The sequence below is a fragment of the Megachile rotundata genome, chromosome 3 (genome assembly GCF_050947335.1).
Source record: "Megachile rotundata isolate GNS110a chromosome 3, iyMegRotu1, whole genome shotgun sequence".
Lineage (NCBI taxonomy): Eukaryota > Metazoa > Arthropoda > Insecta > Hymenoptera > Megachilidae > Megachile > Megachile rotundata.
This window is the reverse complement of record NC_134985.1, coordinates 3,135,950-3,151,307: the sequence shown is the minus strand read 5'-3', so window position 1 is coordinate 3,151,307 and position 15,358 is coordinate 3,135,950. Positions and strand designations below refer to the sequence as shown.

Sequence of the window (15,358 nt, the reverse complement as noted above, 5' to 3'; positions counted from 1 at the left end):
CACAAATCAATATCTTTCAATTTTAAACCTTATTCAATAAACTTGATACTATTCACGCTATAAATAATGTTTGAATTTCAGAATTGAGTTTCAGAATTTAATAAAGTATTCTGCATCAATGCCAATAACTTATTCGGGGAAAAATTAAGTAAAGAACCAAGAATATGCTGTATACAGTAAATATTCGATATGTGCACAAATGATCTGTACGATATGTGCATCAAAGTTATCCCCACCACTGGGTGGAAGACCCCTTCAGACGCCGAGAAGCTCGGTCGCCGAGAAATGTAACATGATCCGGGGTAGGGTATATCCATGAAGCAATATATATACAAATATAAAACTTTTTTATTTTTTATTTTTTCGAGATCCAACTTTTACCAATAGATTCTTTATATTTTTCTGATTAAAAGAAGACCAAACACGACATAATTTGGACTATATTTACTGGTTTAATTGACGATGAAAGTTTTTCACGTCGAAGAGGATAGCGAGTCAAAAAGAAAGAGACGCTACGATCGTGGTAGTCGGCAAATATCAAAAGTCTATTCAATTGTTCACAATCCTAATACGTTGCTAACTTTTTTATTTTTTATTAAATTTTTATAAAACTTTCTCTATCATGTTCGTGACATTTTCCTGATTAAAATGAGACCAAACACGACGTAATTCGAGTTATATTTACTTGCAATATCTTATTAGAGTAAAGTCATCGATGTACGTGTAACATTTGAAATTACAAGCAAATATGTCCCGAAGTATATCGTGTTTGGTCTCATTTTAATGAGAAAAATGTCACAAATATAATGGAAAAAGTTTAAAAAAAAAATAAAAAATAAAAAAGTTTTATTCTTGCCTTAGGAGTGTCCTTCTGGTAGGTCACTGTTTGTTTACGTTCAGTCTCCTTCGCTCTGTGATGCCCGGTTCGAATCAGCTTCCTCAGAAACTGATCTCGGAGAATGAGGTATCACTTAAGGAATAAATACTTCGAGATCGACGTTCGCAGAGAAAATATACTTTTATTTCGTAATTACACCGACAATGCTTAAGTGACCGGAAAATACAAGAGACTGAACGGAGGACCAGAAAAGTAGGGCTATATAAAGATTTCGGAAAATGTACTTTGATCGGTGAGAATGCAAGAGGAAAGAAAGAAGAGTCGAAGAGCGAAAATGTGACTAAGAGTGAAAGTTGGTGATGAATATGAATCAATGTTTGGCTGTGATAGGATAGGATAGGATAGGATAGGATAGGATAAGAATGACTAATTGTTAGGCGAGACGCATAACACCCCTCCGCTTAAATTGAAGATGTTGCCTTATTTCAGGCAATATCTTCATTCCGCCGCGTGCTTATTGATCTATTTCTATTCCGATTTAACATTCGCCTAATATCTGTCAAGTTTATTTCAGAGGGTGAACTGAAACGAGCCATGGGAACATCTCCATGTCTCGTTGTAGTTTCTGAGGTTGTATTTATTATCTGTCCTCTATTCCCGTGCATATGGTTATTGTATGTGTTATGAATGCATGGTCTTGTCACCGTCAAAAAGCACCATTTAACAAAGTGTATTATTTGGAGCTTATAGCTCACATAGAGAATTAACGTGGCTAATAGTCCATATGCAAGGTATGTACCAAATCTCGTTGCTGTTTCAATATAATTTTCCGTTCGTTTGTGATTACCTATTGTCTCCGCTTTTTTAACCAGGTCTTCTAAACGTTTACCTAATACATGCGAATCTAGCTTGTCTATTTTCGGTATGTTTAAATTTGTTAAATTTATACTGTGCAGCAACTGTTGATAAGTTTCATGTATAGAAGTAAAATTATAACTTGGAAGGTCAAAACGGAGTTCAGTGACAATTCTATTGGAACTATGTATTGGTTCTAATACCACAAAATCTGTACTAGCTATACAGTTAGGTCCTAAATGTATAATACTTGGCTTGGTTAATGTTACAAACTTCGAATTTTGTCCGCAAAGTATTTGTACTTGTTCGTTTCCACGAGGAATAAGTATCCAATCTGTACCGGTTTGCAACGGTAAGTATAACGAGTATTGCATGATTCCAACAAAGGATGTGCAGATCTTAGCGCTGTTATCGAAAACTTCTTTCAACCAACGGCTTAAACAATTTTGTTCCCTTGTTATCCTATACTTCGGTTCTAAACGTTTACAATAATAGACGTGGTTTAACTTCTTACAACTATTAAGGAAAAAGAAGGAACTCGGCGACATTTGTGTTCTTTCCATATTTGTAATGACGTAATCTTGTGGAGCCTCTAAACGAATGATGGTACCGTCAGTCTGAACACTTGGTATAGAGTGTACCTTGTATTGCATATAAAAGTTTGTTTCAAGAATTGGTATTTTAACTACGGATACTAATCTCTTATCTATTATGCCTATTTCTATGTTACATATTTGAAGATACTCGTAGTAGTGTTCAGCCACGGCGACCTGTGGTAATCGATTTGTACCCTTTTCCGCCCTTATTTTCTGTACTATTTCAAAAAAAACTTGAGGTTCTATTACATTTGGCGATATATTGCCCTGTCTACCGTCTAGTATAGCCTGATTAGTTATATCTACATTTCGTTGGTAACTAAGAATCTCTAATTCCAATATTACACCTAATTCGAGAATTGTATCATCTAGCAGATTGGTTCTTTCGTTGTTTTCTATTTTATTAATGTCTAAATTCATAGTGCCTATTTTCCGTTTATAGTCCTCCAACAAGTTGTCATTTCTTTCTAATACTACTTTTAATATATTGGTCTGATTCTTAAATAATTCCGCGTTACGCTTGTTATCCTTATGTACTAAATCTATTTCACGATTATAATATTCTGCGTCTTCATTACTCATTGTTCCGAAGAGGATCTTGCTCACGTCACCAATGAAATTGAATACGCCGCGGCGCACTCGCTTTGACCAGGGTAACTCATAGCCTACCGAAGAAAATAATCGCTCACGATCTTTCCTGGCTTGTAGTAGGCATCTCTCCAGTTGGTATATTGTCCGATTGTGAAGACCGCCTATGTCCAATTTCCTTATGCTCCTGATACCCTCTTCGATGTGGGCCTCTTGCTGAATAAGGTCCTCAAGTGGCAGGTAACTAATTACCCTCCATTCCTCAGTGAACAACCTCAGTTGTCCTAAAGGCTCCAGGTAGAAGGTTGGTAGGGTTTCGAACTCACGAATCCCGTACTGCGCCTCCTCACCCTGCACACTGACCCCTAGGGCCCTGAAATATTTAAATTAGCAAATTTACATCGATTTTTGTGTATTAATACAGACTTCCGATATTTTTGAATCAGTATGTTTGTTTCCGATGGAACGTCTAAAATAAGGTAAGGTCCTTCAAATGGAACACTTAATCCGCTGGCCTTATTTCTATCCTCATTCGTAACCCATACGTAATCACCCTTTTTAAAATCATATGGCCTGCAGGTTCTGTCATATCTTTCCTTCGTCCTCCTTTTAGCTTCTTCCAGATTGTTTCTGGCATTTCTTTGCAGGTCCTTTATGCGGCTGGATAATTCATTTAAAACATCCGTGTGCGTCAGTATCCTATTTCTTCCATTGGATGGTAGATTGGCGTGTCTTCCGTATACTAGTTCATATGGAGAATATTTTGTGGCTTCGTGTACGTGGGTATTGTAGTTAAAAACCGCTAAGTCTAAGTAATCGTCCCAATTATTCTGTTCCTTATTGACATAAATCTTCAAGTAATCCTTTAACACCTGATGACTTCTTTCAAGTGAACCATTACTCTCGGGATGGACTGCAGTGGTGGTAACATGCCGAATTCCAATAATCTTTTCGAAAGTCTTCATAAACTCTGATACAAAGTTCCGTCCGTTATCAGTTAAAATCGTTTTGGGTGCTCCGTACCTGCAAATGTAATGTTTCAAGAAAACGTTAGCACAACTTTCTGCGGTATAATTGCTTAAAGGCCAAGCCCAACTGTATTTGGTTAATAAACATTGTGCAGTTAATATATATTTATGTCCCCTTAGCGTTTCCTTGAGTGGTCCAACGATGTCCATTGCAATTTTATCATTAAATCGTTTCGGCGTATCCGTTAATTCCAATGGTGTTATACATGGTCTCCTGTTAGCTTTGACACGCTGACATTCCAAACAGTTCCTAATGTAGTCCTTTATGTCCTTGATCATAGTCTTCCAATAGTAGTTATTTAAAATGCGTTTGTATGTTTTCTTCTCCCCCTTGTGTCCCCCGATGGCTGAGCAGTGGTATTCCCTTAATATCCGTGGAATATCGTCGGATGTTGGAAAAACTATTTCTTCGTCATGAAATACAATATGTGTATCCGGATTCCGTTTGGCATGTTCCTTAATTAACTGTATTCCGCGTTGCCGTGATGTATTGCAAAACGATAATCATTCTTCTAAATTTAAATGTATGCAATGTCCAGATACGTCACGTACCTTGGGAAATACTGGTTCTCTGTCAGGTGTGTGCATAACAACTCTTATCACTCTTCCCCCTCTCCCCCCCCCCCCATCCATGATTTTTTCACTTCGTAACGGTCCTTCCTGCAGACACATCGGCGTGTCGTTTTGCGTTCTGTATTGTGGCATAGGTTCGTCAGAAATATGTATATTTCCCTTCAGCTGCTGAACTAGTAATACGGGATTTCGCGAAAGTGCATCAGCATTTTGGTTGCATGCTCCCTTTTTATATTTAATTGTATAATCGTATTCTTCTAATGCGATCCGCCATCGCATCAAACGCGAAGATAGATCCTTATTCTTATATAGCCATTCCAAAGGTTTATGATCAGTGATTATATTAAATTTTCTTCCATATAAATAGGGCCGGTAATGTTTAACAGCCCAAACTATCGCGAGGAGCTCCTTTTCTGTGGTAGAATAGTTTCGTTCAGCAGAGTTTAATGTTCGACTGGCATATGATACGGGCTAATCTTCTTGTGACAGAATCGCGCCTATTGCTTAATTTGAGGCATCCGTTGTTAGAGTAAATTCGCCCTCGAAATTTGGGAACTGAAGGAGAATGGGTTCATTGCAAAGTGCTTCTTTCAATTTTTGAAAAGATTCGCGTTGCCTAGGGCCAAAATCAAATGGTGTGTTTTTAATCAAAAGTAAGTTAAGCGGCCGTGCTATTTTGGAGAATCCCCTGACAAATTTGCGGTAGTATCCTGCCAACCCCAGGAATTGTTTTATTTGTTTCGGCGTTTTTGGTTCCGGGAAATCTTGAACGGCTTTTATCTTCTCTGGATTAGGCTTCACTCCTTTCTCAGTGATGATATGTCCTAAATACTGTAACTCTGGTTTCAAATACTCGCATTTATCGGGTTCCAATTTTAAATTGAATCGTCGAAGTCTGTCGAGCACCTCTATGAGATTCTGATTATGTTCCTCCAATGTTTGACCGAAAACTATAATGTCGTCCATAAAAACAAAACATATTCGGCCTATTAAACCCCGAAATGCTCTATTCATCACCCGTTGAAAAGTAGCGGGCGCATTTTTAAGTCCAAAAGGCATGCGCAAGAATTCGTAGTGACCCCTGTCGGTTGAAAATGCTGTTTTTTCTCTCGATGACTCTTCCAAAGGAACCTGGTGAAATCCAGAAGCTAAATCAAATGCTGAAAAATACCTTGGCTTTCCCAGTTGATCAAGGATTTCTTCGATATTCGGAAGTGGGTATGCATCCTGTTTCGTTAACTCGTTTATCTTCCTGAAGTCTACGACAATTCTCCATTTCTTCTTTCCCGAGATGTCATCCTTTTTGGGAACTACCCATAACGGAGAATTATAAGGCGAGTTCGATGACTGTATAATTCCCTTGTCCAGCATTTCTCCCACCTGTCGTGTTATCTCTTCTTGGTGTATTGGCGGGTGTCTATACTGTTTTTGATTAATGATTTTATTTTCAATTAGTTCGATCTTGTGGGTATCCAAGTTGGTTTTTGGTTGAGGGTCACCAGGTAAATAATAACAATCATTGTATCTGGAAATAATTGACCATAGGGATTGACGGTCATCTTCTGCCAGAATGTGTTGTAGTCGGGTCCTTTCTTCTAATAATTTTATACATGCAAAATCTTGATTAAAGCAAAGAATTTCATCGTTTGTATTCCTACCTCGAAAAATTATCGTCCTCCGTTTCACATCGACCAAAGCGTTCTCATCGCGCAGGAAAGGTTGTCCTATAATACCGTCTTGCTCTATGGGAAAGTCATCTTCAACAATTGCAAATATGTGTGTTCGTGTGCCACAATCCACTTCACAATCCACTTCGGTGGTTGTCAGAGTCGAGCGATTTATTCCCGTGAGGTTCCGGGTCCTTTGGATAATTCTATGTCCATTAACACATCCTCTTTTAATAACATTGATTCCTGCTCCGGTGTCTGCCAAGAACCTGACGGGTCTATCGTGTACCCTGATGACAAGTTCGGCTCCGGTTGCTCCATTGATCCGATATATTTTATGTGATGAGTGTTTTCCGGTGGTCGCGGTATATTCAGAGCTTCGCGAAAATTTGGACAATTACGCGCGTAATGATTTATTCCATTGCAACGATAACATTTTAGGGGCTGCGGTGTTGTCACAAAAGATTGACTGGGTCTAGTTGCGGTACTGTAAACTGGGCCATTACCTAATCTCGGTACCTGATTCCTGGCAGGTGTTACGGTCAGGGGTCTAGGCAATGCAAACCCTGCTTGAGTAGGCCTCGGTTGTACAGGTCTAAACGAAGGAACGCGGTTAATTCCAAAGGCTTGCTGTCTGGCGAGTCGTGCAGCATATGCTGTCCTTTCTTCGTTTAACGCGAGATCTTGAGCTTCCTTAAGTGTCGCTGGTCGATTTGCCGTAACCATTATCCTAAGTGATTCTTGTAACCCACGCAAATACAAATTCAATCCTGTCTGCCTTTCGTTTATTAAGGTATAGTGTCTATGCTCCGGCGTCAAGTTAGGTGTATTAGAAATAGCCCGTTCGACTGCTATTTGACAAGTCATAAACCGTTTATTGTACTTTAAAATATTTTCACCCGGTTTTTGAAGACAAAAATTCCTTTCAGTTTACACCACATCCAAGGTCTTAAATTCTCCGAATTGCGTGCGTAATACCTATATCAATTCTTCTATGCGCGTGGTAACGTATCCCTCGAGAAGTCGTTTTTCACTTGACCGGATTTTATGCGCCCTGATCAGTCTCGCGAACCGTGATTGATATTGTCTAGGTATACGCAAAACGCTTTCCTCTATTTGTGATATGAAAGATTCAACCGTAATAGACCAGTTATCAAATTCCGGTAAAGCTTTGACCTCGTTCCATAAAAATTTAGAAATCCTCTCCTCTTCAATGAAATTAATACTAGATGTTTCGGGTTCTACCGCCGGCTGTGGTACATCTACATTTTCGAACTCTATTCTATTAGCCGTATTGTGATCTTCTGTTATCACCGAACTACCCCCTGCCGAGTTTCTACTATTTTCCAGAGAAGTTATCTTAGTCGCAAGCGTTAAAACAATTTCTTTCAGTTCTTGCATATCTTTTATCACTTGACTAGAATCCATTGTAGTGAATGATTTGAAAACTTGACCGTATTCTTCGTCTGAATTTGAGGATTGGGTTGAATTTGAGATGCTATCGTCGTCAAAGAACTCTCGCGGATTTCGATATTCAGTAAAAGACATCAACTTACAGCAGAACAAGCGTTGCTATGATCTTCATGTGTATTTCCCCTTTTCCGTCTTCTTAATCCCTCACAGGAGCTCTTCGATCTTGATATCCAATGCACTTATTTAACACCACGTAAAGTTTTAAGAGTCTCTTCCATAGATTTCTACGAACGCTATCCCACTTCTGACACCAAAATTTTATATGTGATGCCCGGTTCGAATCAGCTTCCTCAGAAACTGATCTCGGAGAATGAGGTATCACTTAAGGAATAAATACTTCGAGATCGACGTTCGCAGAGAAAATATACTTTTATTTCGTAATTACACCGACAATGCTTAAGTGACCGGAAAATACAAGAGACTGAACGGAGGACCAGAAAAGTAGGGCTATATAAAGATTTTGGAAAATGTACTTTGATCGGTGAGAATGCAAGAGGAAAGAAAGAAGAGTCGAAGAGCGAAAATGTGACTAAGAGTGAAAGTTGGTGATGAATATGAATCAATGTTTGGCTTGTAACGAGGCATATTTTCATTGGGTTGATTGCCTCCCTTTTTTTTTTTTGGGTTATGCCTCGTTACGATGATCCTCCCGAATTGCCAGCCCCACTCCTCCGCCCAAGCGGACCACCTCGCCGCTGGGGCAAGTATGAGTGAGCGTGTGTGTGTGTTTTTCTTTTCTTTTTCGTGTGTTTTTTTTTATTTTTTCTTTTCTATTTATTTCGGACGCCACCCTTTTCCCCCCTTTTTTTTTTTTGGCTGCCTCCAACCAGCACCGAAGGAGCCGTCGTCGTCCCCGGTCGCGGAGGAACCTCTCCCTGAGCGACGGAGGCGCGGGATGGGTCCACCGAAGGAGCACCGGCTGTCCGGTCGCGGCGCCACCCCGTCATCCTCCGCGGGGGCGACCGGCAGCCGACCACCGGGAAACGCCAGGCCTGGGGACAAGCCACCCCCAACTGCCACCTCGAGAGGGCCCCAGGACCTGGCCACCAAACCCCACCGTGGAATGGCCCATCCTCGACGCCGAAATCCTCGGGGTGGGGGAAGACCGTGAACCGGGGGGGAAAGATCGGGAGAAGCCAGCGAGCCGCCGCGACGTAAAGTCTTCCGTTGCGCCCAGTTTTGTTCCGTCTCTTTCTTTTTGTTAATAGTAGTGCGTTCCGTTTTTATACTGTGTGTCATTTTGTATTGTGTGCCTGTGGATTACTCGTCGCCGCCGCCCCACCGAGGAATTTGTTTTTTTGTGGAGTCCACCAGCGCAAAAAGGTAGGAGTCATCTCCTTACCCTTCTCTTTGATTTCATTATTCATTTGCGCGTGGGCGAGGGCGATAGGACCCCTGGCCCCAGTGACGAGGACCCTAGAGGCCGCGGACGGTTCATACGACACCGTCCCCTCTCATTTAGTTTTTTTTGCACGCTGTATTTTGGTATCTAGGACCAACGTCCCCTTATTGTCCACGACCCCTAAGAGGGCGTGTTCCTTCGCGGGCGAATACCTCAGCGTTCTCTTCGTATTTTCCGATCTTTGTACTCGCGCGTACCGTGAGCCCCCGCGCCGCGAAAGCCTCCCTCGCAACTGGCGAGTCGACCCCTTTTCCTCGACCGTTGCTTGTAACGCGTGGGGCCCACGCGAATTCATTTTTTCTGTTTTGCTTACGTGGCCTACTTGGAGGCCCGAATAAAAGCACTTTCTATTGGATACGAACTCGCGGGTCATTTACTAATTTTTTTCTTCTGACCCCCTCTGATTCCCGCTCCCGACAGAGCAGCCGGAAGGGCGATTACTCCGGACGAGTGCATTAGCACTGGCGCCCCATTAAAGAAATCGTCCGTGGGTGTGAGCATCGGTGCGTGGAGGGCCGTTTTCCCTAACTGCCCCCACTCCAGGGAACCCCCTTCGGGCTTTCCCCCCACCGATCCGTCACAAATTTGGCGCCCAACGTGGGGCCAGAGTAAAGTTGACCACAGGGACGCGAGTATCCACCCTTAAAGATTTTCTTTGTTCTAGTTGGTTTGAAATTTCCGTTACTCGTACCGTTGATTTCAACGACGAGTCTTTGTTTTCGTATCTAGCAATAGGCGATCGTTTTTGCTTCGTTGACATCTACCTGTACCCCGTGTGTACAGGTGGGTATCCGATATTATTGCCGCGATTGTCTCTAGAGCGAAACTCTGTAACGGATTCTTGTTGTTTGTTACTTTCCTTGATTTCTAACGGCAAACAAGGCCGATTATACCGAGCCTTTGTTTGTGTTAAGAGTCGGCACCCGTGATGGTTTGAGCTGTCGGTTGTTGTTTTTTTTTCTGGAGCGTATATTATCGCTTCTTCATCGTCAGCTTAACTCCGGGTTATAGTTAGAAAAAATTCTTCATTATGTCCGGCTCCGAGACCACTGAGACTGACCGCGCTCGCCGTTTCGCCCTTCGCGAACAGAGAGCTGAGCTGCGGGAGATGTGCTCCTCATTAGTGGACCGACACAATGCCGTAGATGTAATTATGCTGATGGAGATGTTGGGATTCAGTACCGTCGGTACGTGGACCGCGTTGGCTGACCGATTCAGGCGTTACCATTTCCGCCTCGAATTCGGACCCAACGCGGCCGGGTGGGACCCTGCAGTAGACGAGGTGGCCGGCGCGCAGACCAACGCCTCACTTGAGACCCTGGTGGCCGGCAGCCGAGGAAGGGACTTGTTCGCCCGATACGAGTCCATCCTCCGTCTCTCCCCCCTTCGCGGGTCCGGGTACCCACTCGGAGCGCGCGCTAGTTTTGATTTGATTCCCGCCGCCGCCGCCCCGACCTTGACCGTGACCGAACCTTCGCGTCCGGTTACGGAGCGGCCAGCGGAAGAAAACGCGCCCGCGCTAGACCAACCGGAAGATCCCAACACCCCCGAATTACCGCGCGGATGGGTGGAGGACCGCCAGTGGCTGCCCACTGGTCAGTCCGTCGGTCGTTATCGGGACCCCCTTAGTCTTCACTCTGAAGGGGTGGAAACGTCCCAGCCGGCGGATACTACTCCCCACCGCCCCCTAGCAACCGCAAGCACGCCGCTAGTTAGGGAGTCGCGTCTCGCGGAGTCCGGATTTACCGGACAAAGGGGTGATCGCGAAGCGCGTCACGCTTCCCCACCGCTGGAGACGCGAGGTTCTTCGGCTCCCCTTCCCCAATTCGAACCGATCGGTAGCGATCACCGAGCTACGCGTTCCGAAAGGGAGGGGATTTCTGCCGCGTCGCGGCCGGTAAGAGAGCGAGCGACGGGTCGGTACGAACATCGTCAACCAGACCCCCTACTCTCCCGCCAACAGATTCGGTATGACAGCAGCGGGAGCGACGGAGAAGTTCCCCTACCCGCTGTCACCGAATCTCGCGTTAGCCGTCGTGAACCGCAACGCGAAGAACGACGCGAAGGACGACGCGAAAGGATAGATGAGGAACGCGATCGTCTACGTGTTCGCGACTCCGTGGACAACCTGGCGTCCCGGAGCCACCCTCGCGTTCCCTCCCCACCCGGGGTAGGTTACACAGAACGCGAAGGTGTCGAGCGCGAACGCGTTTCAGTCATGACCAGTAAGGAGCGTCACGAGTGGAGGGAACGAACTCGTGATCTCTCCCCTCGTGATCGCCCCCGTTCTCGCGACCCCGTGGACAACCTGGCGTCCCGGGGCCACCCCCGCGTTCCCTCCCCATCCGGGGTTGGTCCTTCAGAGCGCGGAGGTGTAGAACGCGAGTACGTTTCTGTTTTGCCCAGAGAAGAACGACGCGAGAGAAGGGAACGAACTCGTGACCTTTCTCCTCGTGATCGCTTACGTTTTCGCGACCCCGTGGACAACCTGGCGTCCCGGGGCCACCCCCGCGTTCCCTCCCCATCCGGGGCTGGTTACTTAGAGCGCGGAGGTGTCGAGCGCGATTACGACACTGTTTTGCAGCGTGACGAACGGCGCGAGAGGAGGAGAGAGACTCGCGACTCCGTGGACAACCTGGCGTCCCGGAGTTATCCCCGTGCTCCCTCCCCATCCGGGGACGGTTACTTAGAGCGCGTGGACTACCGTTCGGACACGTATCGCCGCGCGGAGGACCGTGACCTTGCCCCGAGGGCGTCGGTGGAGGCGCCCCGTGACCGCACACTGGCGACAAGGAGAGGAGAGGAAGAAGCTCGTCCATTTTCGGGCGAGCCAGGCTCCCCCCGCTCCCGCCGTGTGCTGCGACACCGGGAAGTGGACACGGAATACGAGAGAGACGCCACGGTGCATCGACGACAATCTCCTGTCGGTCATTTCCGGGGAGATCAGGCGATCGATGTGCTGACGAAATGGCGCATCTCGTACTCCAGCGAGTTCGAGGAGGGGGCAGAAACTTTTCTGGACCGCCTCGAACGATGTCTGGACAGCTCGAAGATGCCTGTACCGGACATGCTGGCCGCGCTGCCTGCTGTTTTGCAAGGAGCGGCTGCGAACTGGCATCGTATCTGTGGAGTGTCGTGTCGGAGCTGGAGCGAATTTGCCCGAGCTTTCCGGGAACGCTTCGGCGCGCGCGACTTCCAACAACAGCTCAAGAATGATGCCAAGAATCGCACGCAGGGAGAGCGAGAAACGATCAGCATGTTTCTAGATAGTTTAGAGCTGATCTTCTCGCACATGAATCCCCCTCCTTTGTACGTAGAGCGGTTGAATACGGCATATGACAACTTATTGCCATATTACCGCCGAAGATTCCGACGTTCGGAATTTAGTACGTTTAAGGAGCTGCGCGAATTGGGTAGGGAGGTGGAGGAAGGTGCGGCTAGAGAAAGAGCCGGGCATCGCCCACCCCCTAGCGCAGCAGACCTCGCGTTGGCGGAAACCGCGTATCGGCCACCCCCGCGAGGAGCTTTTAGTAGTTTAGCCGCGACGGACTCGCCGTATGACTACGAGCCGCCCGCCGATGCTTGGAAGCAAGGAGAATCCGCGAGATCGCGGGACAAGAAAACGGGCTCTTCAAGGCCCGTGGTCGAGGTCGAAGCGGAAGGACCGCACGCCTCGACCCCCGCGACCGCGAGAACTCCGGCGGCGGCACCGAAGGCGAGTGTTCCGCGCCAGCCACCGCGGACGCGCACCCCGCCGCGACCTTCAAGGTCGCAAGTAGAGCGGAGGAGCCCCGCGATGCCGGCTGCTACGGCACCCCCGCTCGCAGCATCCACCCCGTTGGCCTCTAGGGGGGGGGAGTGCTATAATTGCGGACAGCCCGGACATTGGGCTGCCGACTGCCCCCTCCCCCGTAGGATCCGGGTATGCTACGGATGCAATAGAGAAGGGGTGACGATACTGACCTGCCCCGATTGCCTCGCTAGGCGGTCGGGAAATGCACCGCGGGGAAGTCGCTAGAGGCCTGCGACCACCCGCGTGAAGACGTGGAGGCCTCACAGATAGGCACGATTCAGGTGGAGGAAGGGCCAACGGATCCGAACATTTGTGCGGAATTTCCGGAAACCCTCAAAATTCTCCCTGAATTGACCCTCCCGTCTCTTTCGCCAAAAACCGTGGGGCCACCCTCCACTCCACTTTTGGAAAGGAAGGAGGAGGCCACCTCCCGATCCCTAATTTGTCTATGTGACGGCCTGAGGGCTGGTTGGACCAGGGGAAAGGGAGGTGATAACTGTTGTTCCGCGGAACCTCTTCCGGCACCTCCACTTACAGAGACTAAGGAGGAGGTTACCTCCATGTCCCTAATTTGTCTATGTGACGGCTCGAGGGCTGGTTGGACCAGGGGACAAGGAGGGGATAGCCTTCATCACGCGGAACCTCTTCCGGCGCCTCCTCTTAAAGAGGCCAAGGAGGAGATCGCCTCTCGATCCCTAATTTGTCTATGTGACGGCCCGAGGGCTGGTTGGACCAGGGGACCGAGAGGGGATAACTTTTATCCTGCGGTACCTCTTCCGTCGCCTCCACCCCAGGAGACAAAGGAGGAGGTCACTTCCGAGCCCCTACTTTGTACATGTGACGGACGTTTACTCGGTTGTACCAGGGGGCAAAGAGGTGACGATTTCGACCTCAAGAGACCTTTTTCCGTTCCTCCACTGGAGGAGGAGAGGGAAGAGGCCACTCCCCGATCCCTACTTTGTCTATGTGACGGCCCGAGGGCCGGTTGGACCAGGGGACCGGGAAAAGAGGGCCTTCATCCCACGGAACTTCCTCCCGCGCCTCCACTTAGGGAGACCGAGGAGGGGGTCACCTCCCGATCCCTAATTTGTCTATGTGACGGCCAAAAGGCTGGTTGGACCAGGGGAAAGCGAGGTGAAGGTCCCGATTCCGCGAGTACATTACCCGCGCCTCCACTTTTGGAGAACAGGGCCGTAATCACCTCCACTGATCCCTACTTTGTCCATGGGACGGCCAATTTGCCGGTTGGACCAGGGGACAGTCAGGTGGTCGGAATGGCTCGCGAATCGATTAAATTTCGCCGCGATTTTCCGCCGGGATATGTTGACCGCCGCTATTATGTCCGCCTACTGGTCGCTGGACATCCGCTCTGGGCTTTAATTGATAGCGGGGCCGCGCGTTCCTACTTGGGACCAGACGCGATTGCATGGTTAGGGTCGCGTATAGATCCCACTTTTTCAGGGGAAATGCGGATGGCCAATGGCGTGCAGGACCATATCTTAGGCGAAGCGGTGATAGAGATCGAAATCGACGGGCGAAAGATTGCATTACCAATCCGAGTCGCGAACAATTTAGATTACGATTGCGTGCTGGGGATAGATTTTCTGGAGGCTTTTGAAATCTCCCTAGACACATCGAACGCGACTTGGAAAATGCGGAATGGTCCCGTTCATTCCTTTGTTGTTCCAGGTTTGCAGGATTCGAGGGAAATTATCCACGCCGATTGCGCCGCTATCGTTGAGATTACTCCGAAACAAAGCGAGCGCTTAAATTAGCTGTTGGATCGAATAATTCCCCCTCCTGCGGAAAAACCTCCCGCGACTACTCTTGTTCAGCATAAAATCGACGTGCAAGGACACGAACCGATTAAACACCGCGCGCGACGCGTATCTCCGAAAATTTACGAAGTCGCGCACGCGGAGGTTGACAAGATGCTCGCGGATGGAATTATTGAGCGCTCGTCAAGCGCTTGGGCGAGTTGTCCCGTGATAGTCGCAAAAGCGAACGGGAAATATCGCTTTTGTATTGACTATCGCGATGTAAACAATGTCACTAAGAAGGACGCATACCCTCTTCCGCATATGGACGCGATCCTGGACAAATTACGCACTGCACAATACATTTCGACCATCGATTTGAGTCAGGCGTACTTCCAAATTCCTCTGGAAGAGTCCAGTCGAGAAATTACGGCGTTCGTAGTCCCAGGGAAAGGGTTATTCCAATTTACGCGTATGCCGTACGGGCTGACCAACGCCCCGGCCACTTTTCAAAGGCTGATGGATCGCTTGATTGGTCCTGAGCTTGAACCTCACGCCTTCGCGTATCTTGACGATATTGTTATCGTCAATGAGACCTTCGATGACCATCTTGAATGGATCGAAAAGGTCATTGGAATATTAAACGAAGCAGGGCTCGAAATCAATCGGGAAAAGAGCGAATTTTGTCGCCAAGAGGTCCGGTATTTGGGGTATTTGATAAGCCAAAAGGGCCTCGAACCCGATCCCGAAAAGGTCGCGCCGGTTTTGTCGTATCCGGCGCCCACGAC

At 47.3% G+C, this 15,358-nt stretch overlaps 1 protein-coding gene across 1 annotated transcript; it reads right to left on the bottom strand.

Moving 5' to 3' along the window:
- Window positions 1–748: 748 nt before the first annotated feature.
- Window positions 749–8,033, bottom strand: LOC100876818 (uncharacterized). The gene is made up of 2 exons (XM_076529929.1): window positions 7,702–8,033; window positions 749–3,250 (listed from the first exon to the last, which is right to left on the bottom strand). Exons 1-2 carry the CDS (start codon window positions 7,728–7,730, stop codon window positions 1,324–1,326), a joined length of 1,956 nt encoding a protein of 651 aa, XP_076386044.1. The 5' UTR covers window positions 7,731–8,033; the 3' UTR covers window positions 749–1,323.
- Between the last annotated feature and the right edge of the window lie 7,325 nt (window positions 8,034–15,358).

What these genes read in the sequence shown, in the direction of transcription:
- LOC100876818 (XM_076529929.1), bottom strand. Translation starts at nt 7,730, where the DNA reads ATGAAGATCATAGCAACGCTTGTTCTGCT. An exon ending in ATAGCAACGCTTGTTCTGCT is followed by an intron (nt 3,251 to 7,701) that starts GTAAGTTGATGT and finishes TAAATATTTCAG; the next exon opens with GGCCCTAGGGGTCAGTGTGC.